General features: G+C 37.3%; 1 protein-coding gene across 1 annotated transcript in view; it reads right to left on the minus strand.

Moving 5' to 3' along the window:
* The window catches only part of SFT2D2 (SFT2 domain containing 2), a 267,916-nt gene extending 253,734 nt beyond the window's left edge, over window positions 1–14,182 (minus strand). The window contains exons 1-2 of the mRNA XM_053706876.1: window positions 13,944–14,182; window positions 2,260–2,346 (exon numbers count right to left, since the gene is read on the minus strand). Of these exons, the coding sequence (XP_053562851.1) occupies window positions 2,260–2,346; window positions 13,944–14,006 (150 nt within the window). The 5' untranslated portion in view covers window positions 14,007–14,182. The remainder of the gene's footprint in view (window positions 1–2,259; window positions 2,347–13,943) is intronic.
* Between the last annotated feature and the right edge of the window lie 596 nt (window positions 14,183–14,778).

A 14,778-nucleotide genomic window follows, 5' to 3' on the forward strand; every position in this document is an offset into this window, starting at 1 on the left:
GTGTAACATGTTGGGATCACATTTACAATAAAAAAAAAAAAAAGACAGCCCACATATGCTACCAAGGGAAACCCTTACCCGAGCCACTCACAGGGGAAAAAAAAAGGTAGAGTACAGTCGGTTCTGGGATATGTTGCAGAGCCCCAAAGAACAAAGGACTGCACTTACCTCCATGCTGAGGAACAGCATGAAAATCTTACAGTGCCAAGAGGTCCACTCTTCCTCCTGAGGTCCTGTAAGGTAGAAGGGTCTTAGTCAGTATTCTATGACCGTACACAGAGAAGCAGCACAAGTATGGGAGACGCAGTGAAGCTAAAAATCCACTAGTTCCCATAACCTGACAGGCTATTTCCAGATGCTTCTCTGTAGAAAAATAGTACCCTCTGCACCATTTAAAAATAAAAAACTCTTGATTGAAGAATCCAAACTAACACCTCACTTTACCTCTCTCCTATCACTAACACAGGCAAAGAGAATGACTGGATTGGGGAGGAAGGGAGGAGCTATTTATGCAGCTCTGCTGTGGAGCTCTTTATCTCCTCTCCTGCTGACCAGGAGGCGATATCCCATAAGTAAGAATGAAACCCGTGGACTCGTCATATCTTGTAAAAGAAATATCGGTTTTCAAAGTACATTACCTATACCCATTGAAATAGTTTTTGGCAGCGCGCATGCGACGGTGACGTCATGGCAAGGTGTCCATGTTCAACTGTAAACAGTTTATTTTCCTGCCCGGATCACAGTGACATTTTCGGAGGATAGCTTGAGAGTATTAAATGTGATGCAAGAGGAATGCAGATCCAGTAAATGTACAGGCTTAGGAGTCTGCCAGTATTATACATGGTACTAACTTAGATACTGCTCATACTCCCTCCTCCCCGCCACAAAATGGAATAAACTGGCAACAATTGTAGATCTGCATATTTAGCAGCACTCCAGCAAGATATTCAGTGGTCTGATGGATTTGATATCCTGCCGGCTTTCTTTCCTACAGCTTCCTGCCGCTCTGCTTTGTGAGCAGAATGTTTTACCTCCGGTAAAGAATCTCACATACTAATATACACATAAAATCACATACTAATATACAATACAAAATTACAGGTAAAGCTCATGGCATTGAGTATACATAACATTTGCATAGATTAAAATAGCTATAGTTGATTGGTCAACTATCTTTGTTGTCCAGCCCTTTTAACTGGGAGTTCAAGTAGCGTACATTGATTTTAAATTTGTAAGACTGTGTTGATGCTGCTAAGCATTTGAAACGCTAGTGTGAACTAGTCCTTTAACATCTATAATGTATATAGACATATGTAAAAAAAAACAACAAACAAAACTCCATGGCACAGTAATGAATCTCGGGTGATCAAGTCACAAGAAGGTAACGAATGCACAGGAAATCCGGACATATAAAAACAACTAATCAAGAGCTGAATAATAGTATCATTTTTTGACATAACACACACATCAACTTTTTTCTCCAATGACTTAGAGACAGTAAAATTAAAATTAAATTTTGATTTAATTTAGATAGAGCATGCCATTTTTCATTTTTTCCCAATAATCTTATGTTATCAAATTTGCTTCATTGTCTTGGTATCCTTTGATTAAGAGTAAAGGCTGTGACACACTGCAAGCGATGCGGCGCGAGGCGAAGCAGCTGCTTTGCGCTGCATCACTTCTGAAGTTCAAATAATTCAACTCTGAGCGCTCAGCTACACAACATGACGCGGCAGAGCGCACAGAGATGAAAAGGCAGGACACACTGAGCGTGCACAGCCGCATCACCATGCTGCCCGCCTTGCTCTCTCAGTGTGTCACAACCTTAAACCTAGGTAGGCTACAAGGAGCATACATGTGTCTAACACCCGGACGCCAGTGTTTGCAAAATAGTTTGTAGCAATTTTATATACTGTTACAAACACTGCTGCTATAAAATGATAAAGACACAGACACGCTCCTGAGCCTTCCTAGGTTTATTCTTCAGCAAAGGATACTAGAACAAAGCAAATTTGAATGTTCTTGCTACCCATTAAAGTTTAACTTTATTGTCCCATTTACCCAAACCAATCAATATATTTCACATTCCCAAACTTCATAAAATTTACTTTATCCTCTTATTTTACTACCCTATAAACTACTTTCATATAGGCCTTATCCACCCCCCCACACACACACCTTTTGATTTATCGGTGGTCATAATTTATTTAGTTTCCCTTTTTATTTATTTATCTTCCAGATTTACTTAAATGATCTTACCAGAATTGAGAAAAGCACTCCGATCACAAAACAAACAAGAAAGGCTTTGAATCGTGTGCCCCATCCTAGAGAACTGGTTTCTATTACCTGCAAAACAAAAATTATAATAAATATAAAAAAATAGAGAGTGCATATTTTAAAATCCTTAAATTATTTTAAAACGCATTAGGGTTTTCTTTATACACTGGACCTTATGTAAGACTAAGGACAACATATTAGAGTCTTGTTACCACTTTCTGAACATTTTTTATTCATCTCCGGGCTACACTGTGGGCTAACATTTCTGTGGTTTATATCTACAAATGATGAATTTGGATGAACTGAGGCTGCAAATAAAAGGGCACCTAAAACTGCAAGCCTTATTCATTCTTCAGCCTATTAGATTGGACATTTTTGTTCTTTGGTCAGATCTCCCACGATGCATACAGTGGTACCAAGGTAATGTCAGGGGGATAGGAAACTTTATTTTTTCATGGACAATAATTACAGTGAACACAATTGAAAACCCAGGGAGGTTCATCACAATGATAATACATAAAGTTGTAGGGCTTGACAAATGTGTTCACAGCCTATAGACCGTAAGTTTGTGGACAGGCACATGATTCACACACTTTTTATTTTTCACTACATCCCCCCCGTTTCTGTGCAGTATGATCCTGCACAGGGAACCACTGATAAGCTATGCTGCTCTTCAACAGTTTATAGGCCCCTGTAGTGTTATCCAACAAGGGATCCCGAGATAAAAAGAACCTGTGAAGTGATCAAGCAATTACTATTGTAGCATGCAGGTGGTTGAGGTTCTGAATCCTATTGGATATGCTAGCCTCTCTAGGAAAGCAATAAAACTAAAAAAAATGTAATCACAATTTTCAGAAGAAAATTAGGAGGCACACACCCTAATATACAGGTAGATTGTACTCTTAAACTGGAATGGGTACCCATCCCATGCCACTGGCAAAATGTACAGCTCTGAGCACTCCCAATGCATTGACAGGCTGCTATTTGTGCATTTAGTGACTCAGGCAGTTAGCCCTGGACAAGTGTAGGTGCAAAATCCAATAGGGAAAAAAAAATAAAAAATCACATAAAAATATCAATATACAAAACATAAAATAAGCAGGACTTGCTTAGATGTGCACATCTACTGCATTCGACCAAATGGAGATTGGCCCAGGTGCCAAGTCTCATCTTACCTGAGGCCATGGGATATTTACCCACTCCAGTTTGAGAGTACAGCCCACCTGCGTGTATTGTATGTGTCTAAGAAAAAGTACAAATGGCTGTGTCAACCTTGTTTACATCTTAGTGTGTTTGGTTAGAAGGTAGCATATGTGGCGATGAGTTAGGGACCCAAGTAAAAAGAAGCCCCTTGACACGGCAGCTGGATCTATCACTTTTTGGCCAAATGATCTAATGTTTTCATGTTTTTGCATTAAACCTAGCTGCGTGCATCTTGGCAAATGCTGGCTATTTTGTGTGCTATAAATAATAAAATATCACTCCAAGGAACAATAATCACTAGCCCAATCTGCCTGTGTGAAAAACAACCACAAGAAACTGATATTCATTTGTTTATATTGCCTAAAGACACAGACCACTCTAAAACCAGGCCCCTTACACTAGTAGAAAGATGCATTAATATAGTAAGAGACTCATATTTAAAACCATAGAAGACAAACACTGTACCCAGTGAGACTATAATGGACGTTTTGTGCCTTTACAGGTGCTTTATCAAGAACTTAATCTGTGCCTTTCGTTAAACTCTGCAAAGAATAGCTGCTTAAATTATGGGGACCCTGAAATCTATTGGAGCTCAAAAGTTCTGGACCTCCATATTATATACAGTGTTCTCCCTAGAATCTATTTAATAGGCACACCACCTGGCTGATTATACTGATCACCCAGATAAAATGTAAGCCAATATTAAAGTGAATGATTGGCTAAAAATGCAAGTCTGTCAAAAGAACTGAAATAAAGGGGCAGTTTGCAGAGGCTTAGATACAAGATAATCACAGAGGTAAAAAGTATATTAATATAACTGTTGGTTATGGAAAACTGGGGAATGGGTAATAAAGGGATTATCTATCTTTTAAAACAATAAAAATTCTGGTGTAGACTGTCCCTTTAAATTGTGCAATTAAACTGTGCTTCTGATAACTTTAGTAACACTTATAAGTAACTGAAAATGTTATAATATTGCAAAATATTACACTGTCCCAACCTGACTACTTGATAATGATAATGTTTCAAGGAGCACAGCACAGATGTGACCTACAACCCAGAACTTTTAACTTGTCCTCCCTTAAAAAGGGACAGAATACACCAATTTTCATTTAAAGGGCCATGATACCCAAATGTTGAAACACTTGAAAGTGATGCAGCATAGCTGTAAAAAGCAGACTAGAAAATATCACCTGAACATCTCTATGTAAAAAAGTTATTTTACCTCAAAAGTTCCTCAGTACCCACATCCCATTGTAAAGGACTTATAAGCAGCAAATCAGTATGTCTGTCCCGGGACAGCGAAAGGAGCGAGCATTTGTGCACACTCATTATTTCCCTATTCAGTTTAAGGAAGTATACTATGAAATCTCATGAGAGTTAAAGGGACACTGAACCCAATTTTTTTCTTTTGTGATTCAGAAAGAGCATGCAATTTTAAGCAACTTTATAATTTACTCCAATTATCAAATGTTCTTTGTTCTTTTGCTATCTTTATTTGAAAAAGAAGGCATCTAAGCTTTTTTATTAGTTAAAGACTCTGGGCAGCACTTTTTATTGGTGGATGAATGTATCCACCAATCCGCAAGAACAACCCAGGTTGTTCACCAAAAATGGGCTGGCATCTTAAAGGGACATTAAGCCCAAATTTTTCTTTCATGATTCAGACAGAGAATACAATTTCAAACAAAATTACAATTTACTTCTATTATCTAATGTGCTTCATTATTTAGATATCCTTTGTTAAAGAAATAGCAATGCACATGGGTGAGCCAATCACATGAGGCAAATATGTGCAGCCACCAATCAGAAGCTACTGAGCCTATCTAGATATGCTTTTCAGGAAGGAATATCAAGAGAATGAAGCAAATTAGATAACAGAAGTAAATCAGAAAGTTGTTTAAAATGGTATTCTCCATCGGAATCATGAAAGAAAAAAAAATGGGTTTAATGTCCCTTTAACTTACATTCTTGCATTTCAAATAAAGATACCAAGAGAATGAAGAAAATTTGATAATAGGAGTAAATAAGAAAGTTGCTTAAAATTCCATGCTCTATCTGAATCATGAAAGAAGAAAAAGTTGGGTACAGTGTCCCTTTAAGTCAAATCTCATGAGATCACAGTAAAAGAGTTCATGCCCTCAGCACTGCTGATTCTGATTGGCTGCTGTTCATTTCTTCATTTTTTTTTACCTGAAGCTGGGAGCAGCCGAGTATAACTTTTTACATAGAACTTACTCTGCTGAGCTGAGGAAATTGTGAAGTAAAATATCTTCCTTATTTACATAGAGATGCTCAGGTGATATTTTCCTGTTAGCTTTTTACAGTTATACTGCATCAGTTTCAAGTGATTTAGCATATGAGTATTATGTCCCTTTAACTGCATATAATAGACACTACTATAAAGAATAATATGCATGCATAATGATCAAAAAATCCAGTATGAAACCTTTTAAAAACTTACTTAGAAGCTCCCAGTTTAGCACTGTTAAAAAGATTAACTGGAACACCCACTGCAAGTGGGAAATAGCAGACACTACACCCTCCCCTGCATATGAAAAGGCTCTTTACACAAACAGGAGCAAGTTGGAGTAGGGTATACATCAGTATTCTCCTAAAACTTTGGGGCTTGGTTAGGAGTCTGAAAATCAGCACAATGTTATTTAAAGGAACAGTAAACACCAGAATTTTTTTGTTTAAAAAAGGTAGATAATCCCTTTATTACCCATTCCCCAATTTTGCATAACCAACACAGTTATAATAATATACTTTTTACCTCTATGATTACCTTGCATCTATGGCTCTGCAAACTGCCCCCTTATTTCAGTTCTTTTGACAGACTTGCATTTTTAGCCAATCAGTGCTTGCTCTTAGGAGCTTGACGTGCCTGAGCTCAATGTTATCTATATGAAACACATGTACTAATGCCCTCTAGTGGGAAAAACTGTCAAAATGCTTTCAGATTAGAGGTGGCCTTCAAGGTCTAAGAAATTAGCATATATACCTCCTAGATTTAGCTTTCAACTAAGAATACCAAGAGAACAAAGCAAAATCGGTAATACAAGTATATTGGATCGTTGTTTAAAATTGCATGCCCTATTTAAATCATGAAAGTTTTTTATTTTACTTGACTGTCCCTTAAAAAAAAAAAAAGTATAGTTTTGCTTAACAGCTATATAAGCTATATAAAATGGATCATCTACAATGGAAAGAAAAATGTAGTGTATACTGTCCCTTTAAGTGACCTAAATGTCTTTATACAATGAGCTTCGGAAAGGGTTCCTGTTGTGTGTATGTTGATTAGGTATAAAAGGGCACTGGGTGAAAAGTTATGTTTGGCTGTGAAGAACATGCATGCTGAACAAAGTAGTGAAGTTCTGGCAGTAATGGTCAGTGACAGATGCACATGCATGTGGCCTGTGTATGCCTGACATGTCACATGCTCAAAACAATGAAACCTGTGCCAACTTTTGCCTGAAGCAATGTGCAAATGTTAGCATATTTTTAAACATTTTAAATTCCTTTTTATGTCCCTTACCGATGCTGTGTAGAGATGATAGTCTTTCTGGTAAACAACAATTCTTTTAAGGTTGTTTTCCATATATCACACCATAAAAACTGATCAATGCTTGGCTCCTTAGTTTTTAGGCCAACTTCTAGAAATCTGAAGAAATGGTCTCTTTTTTTTATTGAATGGGCAAATTCATTAATTAATTCATGTGCACAAATCAATCTAAACATTCTTGGCCACCTTGAACAACTGCCCATGAAACATACATGATGATATTGATATATCCATGGATGCCTAAGTCAGATGGAGTGAATTTTGCCTGTTTCGGTAGGTGTAAAGAAATGTACATTTTGAGGTGCTTAATCATGCCAATTAAATGCAAAAGGGACTTATGACTCACATAATGTTAGGATATGTAAGGTTATTATACTCAGTACCATATAGTGCTATTATAATATGTATATTTTAGGTGTGTGACAATACCTACCTGTTAGTAAAGTCTATAGTTGCATGATGATATTTAAAAGGGTGATCCAAGTGAAAAAAAATGACATGTTCTAATTTATTCAAGAATGTAATTTTAACACTAGTGATACTGCAAGTCTATAGGATACCCGCAAAGAGATTAAACATATAGGGGTTGATTGTAATCTATTTGCCAATTTGGGGGGTTTCGACAACAAAGGGGAACTTCTCATTTTGGAGCAATCACAAGTTTACAGCTATTTCTCAGAGCTGCAAATGCATTTCGCACTATGAAAAAAAGACATTTTTAATATGGAGCCAAAAAGTTATTGTCGATTACAATCCATTTTGTTGATATTTTTTTTTTTAACAGGTTTTCAACACCATTTTATACTTATCAAATTTGACACCTAAAGTCACTTGATAAAGTCCTGAACTGGCCTTTGTGACGTTTTTGCAAGTATTCCAAGAACATTTTGAATAATTCTATAATGTTGCACATTGGCAAGACACTCTGAAATGGCCAGACAACATTTTAGAGGTGTATTTGCATATCTATATAATTTTTTTTAACAGATAAAAACAGGTCTTTTGTGTGATACCCTATATGGGTACATAAAACAACAACACATAAGAATGTGATATTAAAAAAAACTGTGGGAAATAAAAAATAGTGTTCTTTATAATAATTTCTACAAAAATAGTGTAGCTAATGAAAATCACTTCAGAATAATTATTTTGTCCTGATTTTAGGAACATGTCATATGTCTAAGTTTCCAAGTGATGTATAGCAAATATAGGCCAAATATCAATACCAAAAGGTTAGAAAATGTGCTATGCTTGAACTGTAAGCTTAATAGCAGTCAACCAATCAAAAACTGCTACACAAAAGTATATATTTGGAGAAACTAGCCACCCCAGGGTATTAGATTGAGGCATTTTGACATTTAAAAATAAATTTAAAAAAAACAACAGTACAATTTTTTTTTAAAATACACTTTATTAAAATAAAATGTTACACTTTGGATTGACATAGGTTAGGAAAAAAGGGGGAGGGGTCAAGACAAGCCATAGTTTACAAAACAATAGTTGGGACATTGATTGAGTGCTATTTCTGAGCTGCCTAACTGCTAAGGCAAGCAGAAAAAGCCTGTACTAAGCCCAGGAACGGAACTAGGCATCTTTAAAGGGACAGTAAACCTAGCAAATAATAATGATATACAATTCTGCACATAGTGCAGAATTATATAACATTAGCTTAGCACCAGCTTTCTAAAGCAAAGGACTACAGAGATATTGTACTACGAACATTGAATTTTACAGAACGCCGCTCCTGGCTCTACTGAGCGGGTCTGTTTTCTTTTCTCATAAGCGCATCACAGGCACGGCTGGCCTGGTAGCGGGAGCGAGATACATTGAGTTTCATAGTGCGATCGGACCGGCTGTGACTAGACAGCGTGACTGCGATTCCTGCTTAGTAGAGCCAGGAGCGGCGTTCTGTAAAATTCAATGTTCGTAGTACAATATCTCTGTAGTAGTTTGTTTTAGAAAGCTGGCGCTAAGTTAATGTCATATACTTCTGCACTATGTGCAGAATTATATAACATTATTTGCTAGGCTTACTGTCCCTTTAAGGTGTAAATGAATGAAAAAATGTACGCTGTACTTTGTCCATCATTAAAGGGACATTAAACACTTTGAGATGGTAATATAAAATGATAAAGTGTATATATAAAACAACTCTGCAATATACTTTCATTATTTATTTTGTCCTCCTCTTTGCCTGTAATTCCATTCTGAAATTGTGAGCTTTTCAGTTCCTGTTAGAAATGGAAGTGCAGCGCACTGTTAAATCCAGCACAACCATTGGCTGCACACTCCAGTGACCTATTTATAACTGACCCTAATTGGCCACAGCAGAGAAGGTAACACAGGTTACAACATGGCAGCTCCCAGTGTTTTATAGACACTAAAACTTTACACTTATTTTGTCACTTTTTAAACAACTAATGAAACGTTAAAAAATACATCTACATGTTAGTCATGGACTAATCTTTTCTTTGAATGCATCATTCTTTCTAGCATGTATTTAGTGTTTAATGTCCCTTTAAGGGTTTAAAAGGATTATCTAAACCAACAAGAAAAACTGATGCACAAATATTTATAAAATTTGACATGCAGATATACTTAATTATTTAATTGGTGCTTTTTTTTTGCTTGGTGAAAAAAAGATCAGTGTTTTGTGGAATGTAAAGGATTAAAGCGACTTTTTTTTATATATATATTTCAAGCATGTTTAGAAGAAAAAAAAAAAAAACACACAACAACAAAAAAAAAGTGTAGACATGCTCAGTAGCCCCAAATATCGCTCTAGCCTAGAGAGAACAGTAAGTAACTGCAGAAATTTCCTGAAGCATTTATATGTATATAAAACAAACACTCATACATCACACACATGAAAAGTTAGGTAGTTCAATGGCAACTATGTATATTAAAGCCAGAGTTTAACCCCTTAACTACTAAGTCATTTCCACCATGTGCTGAGCTGTTTTGGAGTTTTTTAGATGCTGCTCCCATTTAATCCCCACTGTAGTCAATTTTTCCGTGAGAATTCCACATATATTGCTTTTTTTTTCTTCAGCAGACACTATTTTATGTACATATCATAACATGAGAAATATACAACAAAAAGTGTGTGTGGGGGGAATTATATTTTTATTACAATTTTAATAAACAATGTGGTTAACAATTGTGTGTGTTTGTTTTTTCTAAACTCTATAGTCAAAAGCAGGGTTCTTCAAACTTTTTTTCTCAAGACCCAGTGCAATGATACCACATAGCTTTGCGACCCTATTTTTAGGTTTGGGCTGAAAATTTCTGAAGTTATATACAGCAAGATAGCTGCTTTTTTTGGGGCAAAGTGACTAAAATGTGTGCGTACTTTATTCCTGATTGTAGTCAAACATGAAAGTGTTGTAAAAGGTAATAACACACACCACACTCTCTCTCATACAACACACACCAACGCAAAACACCGCAAACACTCTCATACAACACACACCAGACACATTCATACCAGGGCCAGCCTGGTACCAAAAAAATGTCCGGCATTTTAAGGGAGGGCAGCCCACTCCTCCCCCGTTTTGTTAATGAACCATACCTCAAAAGTAGTTTGATTTACAAAAACAGTTTATAACACCCTTCATCACTGTATTTTGCAAATTGACTCATTAAATATTAAAAAGTGAAATGTAAGCTAAATAAAACATAAGGTGTTGAAGTTCATATTTAAATAAAATAATAACTGCTTACAGGTACCCAATACACACCCAAGGCACCCACAATCAAACAAGCAGGCACCCACAGACACCCTCAAAATGAGCTGCTTCTCTGTGACTGTCTTCCTTCCCCCTTGGTTAGTCCACACCAGAGAATATTCACTTGCACAGCCTTCCTGTACAAATAGGATGGCAAGATTTTCTGTAGAACACTTTGGGGGACAATCTTAGAAATTCTGCCACCATAAAAGCAAATGTATACAGTTTTTCATATAGTGTAAGCTCGCTTCTTTTGGGGGGGTGTTACACAGAGGTGCAAGGCATGTTACAGGTGGCGCCCAGGCACTACTGGGCTCCCCTATAGGAATGTCACTACTGACTAAAGGACCAAAAGAGGCCTCTTAATGTAAGGGCCTGTTTTTTTTTGAGACCTCTGAGATCCTGTAGTCATGCCCCTGCCCAAAGGGCAGTACACAGATCTACTATAGTGAGGAAGATCATTTTGATGTATTGCTGGGGCACAGTAAACATCTCTTGGCCAACTAACAGGAAGGAGACGAGGATTGGGACCTGGCTCACAGACACAGGAAAGCAGTGAGAGGCAGGGCAGGACTGGCCTTGTACCATGGATAAATAATTCTGACGACTGGACAGGCAGGGCTAAGGTAACCAACACCAGCTCACAACTGGCCCTGGCTCACCATGAAAATGCCCTATGGTCAGTCCGGGCCTGCATACAACAAACACACTCTCCACATTCTCATAAAACACACACCACACACTCTACTACAACAAACACACACAAGTGGTAACCTAATAAACATGGTGTTGCAACCCAGTAATGGGTCCCGACCCGTGGTTTAACGAACCCTGGTCTAAAGAAAGAAGGGGTATTCTCATATAAATTAGTGTCTTTGGGTATACTATAGTTATATAACTTTGATGTGCACATAGGGCTCCCATAAGCCTCTTCTCAAATAAATTCACATTTATTCACATCAGGTGATCACTATTACCACAATGATCATGTGACAATCAATACTTCTATAGGGGCATTATTTTAAAGAGTGGCTTCTGGGCTTTAAAACAAGAGGCCTTGGGGGTCTCTAGGCCTTTTTGATGGACTGTTATAAATGTATATAAGTGTAAAATGTACTAGTGTTTTTTTTCTTTATTTTTTTTAAAATTGTACTTTAGCCCCAAAACACATTTTTTGAAAGAGCAGGCAGGCAATTACCTTTCAAACGGGGGGTCTTTGGAGTTTCTATAAAGGGAGCTGGGATTTAGGGGTTTAAATACTTACCCCCATCCCATGTGCACCTGCCCAGCACTTACAGATTTCCACCCCCCGGGTGACAACACACAGTTGTCATCCTTGCTGCATGGATGAAGACAACATGTCATCACAGAGTTAAAAGGTTAAAGGGCCATTATAGTGACAAACATTACATGACCTAATTTGTTAGTTGTCATTATCAACACTGCAAATCTATGTGTAACCCCACAAAGAGGTAAAACATTTAGGTAAAGCTGCAGAGAACTGCTTGTCTTGAGCAGAAATTACTGCTATTTCCTAGAACTGCTAATTGGCTCATCTGCAATTTCCGTTCGTGACCAGCAGTTCTCTGTGGTGGTACTTTACCTATGTGTTTAATTTACAAAAAAAGGATTTGTAGAGTTGATAGTGATAAAATGTACAATAGCGTGCAAACACCTTGAAGATTAAAAGTATGGATTTCCTGCACCAGTGTACTCTGTAGTGGGGGTCAGTTGTCCCCACACCTATAGTTATTCATAAATATATAGCCAGCATAGTAATCATTGTAAAAACTGTAAAGGTGTAGTTTATAGCGTCCCAAATTCAGATGGTACCACATCCTGCTGGGGGGGAGACCATGGATAGGTTCCTGGTGGCGGCGCCCGGGAATGATATTGGAACAGAGCGATCAACTCCACATTTACCTTAAAGGGCCAGTAAACTTACAAACTAATGTTATATAATTCTGCACATAGTGCAGAATTATATAACATTATCTTACCGGCAGCTTTATACATTAAATTAATGCAAAGAAATTATAAGTAAAAGCTCCTTTTACCAGAACGCCGCTCTTTGTTCTATTGAGCGGGTTTGGTTTTTCCACAGCGCATCCGGCAACACTGTCTAGTCACAGTGTGCCCGGTCTCACCATCAAAATGAATGTAGTTCGCTCCATCTCTGATTTAGTAGCAGGAGCGAGCTACATTCATTTTAATAGCGCGACCAGGCACAGCGTGACTAGACAGTGTTGCCGGATGCGCTGTGGAAAACCAGACCCGCTCAGTAGAACAAAGAGCGCTGTTCTGGTAAAAGGAGCTTTTACTTATAATTTCTTTGCAATCATTTAATGTATAAAGCTGCCGATAAGCTAATGTTATACAATTCTGCACTATGTGCAGAATTATATAACATTAGTTTGTAAGTATACTGCCCCTTTACCATGTTATATTTTTTTACCATGTTATATTTTTACTGTGGGAATTACTTCAGAAACGTACACTTTACCATGGGAATTACTTCAGAAAGGCAACGTGAGGGGGGTGCATGGATAGGTTCCCAGCAGCGGTTGCGGCGCCCGGGGAAGGTATTGGAATAGATCGCTCTTTTCCAATATCGTTCCCGGGAGCCGCAACCGCCACTGGGAACCTATCCATGGGTCCCCCCCACAGCAGGATGTGGTACCTTCCAAATTTTCGACAGGACGCTAAACTACACCTTTACTGTAAAAACAAATATACAAAGATCACTCAACATCCTCCAAAATTAAAAAAATAAAATCAAGAGAGAAAAAAAAAAAAAAAGAAAAAAAAAAAAGAAGAGGATTCATGTAGGACAAACTAATAAATATATATATATATATATATATATATATATATATTTATACAGCATCAAGATTGGAAGAGACCCTACCATAAAATCTCTACACCTGTACCCAAAGGGTCATATGCCCCCTGTTATTTGCCCCATGAAAACATGTCATAAAATAATGTTAAAGACTATTTATGTTCAGGCTCGTTTATACAAGGAAACTTAATATCACCGGGAAAATAGTTTAGAATTCGCTTTGAAACGTCATACTCACCAAACCGCAAAAGCAGCCTTAACAACTATCTCACGTCATGATAAACACGGTCTACAAATAATAAAGTATATGAACTTTGCTGCACTGTACCTCATCTAATCCAGACCTGTCCTCATTATCCTGACCACTGAGCACTTTCTTCAGTTTGTCCATGACTGTTTAAAAAAGCAAATCCCGGTATCAATGTGTATTCTAAATATTCTAATGGCGAAACAGGTGTGTCGCTACTAGGAACTAAGGACAACCCAGTTTTTTTAACAATATGCGGAAGGGCATACTCGTGAAACAATAAAGTTGTTTAAAAAAAAAAAAAGAAAAAAAAAAAAGCGAATATATTTTAGTATGAATTCCTGATCTGAGAGGTGCGGTGGTGAAAAGACAGCGAAAGGTAAGAAACTACGGTGTTATTTATTCTCGGCTCGCTTTGGGGCAAATTATATTTTGGATACTGTTAATGCAGTTATACATTTACACCCAAAATATAAACTCATATTATCCCCACGAATATTTTAACACACCTATCCTGCGGGACACACCTTAATTCCTTCATGGTATTCTAGCTACAATCGCGCGGGGGTCATTCAACAAAACTCAAATACAACCACTACTATCATTATTATTGTCCCTGATACTATGGTACTGTATATGCTAATAGCCAATACACTGTAAAAACGAATGTTGTTTGGGGTTTTTTTTTTTTTTTAAGTATAAGTTTCCTCTGCTCCATTGGCTTCCAAAAACGTACTTCTCAGTATTTATAGCTAAGATGATTCATAAATTATGCGCTTGACGCATAGAGGTATCCTAATCCACTGACAATGACTTCTCTAATATATAAATGTAATACATTGTATGTTACTCGGTATTCCCATGGTGATAAACTACTGTATTTTATCATATGTGCATTTACTTGTTTATAGTCTTC

The sequence above is a fragment of the Bombina bombina genome, chromosome 3 (assembly GCF_027579735.1).
Source record: "Bombina bombina isolate aBomBom1 chromosome 3, aBomBom1.pri, whole genome shotgun sequence".
Lineage (NCBI taxonomy): Eukaryota > Metazoa > Chordata > Amphibia > Anura > Bombinatoridae > Bombina > Bombina bombina.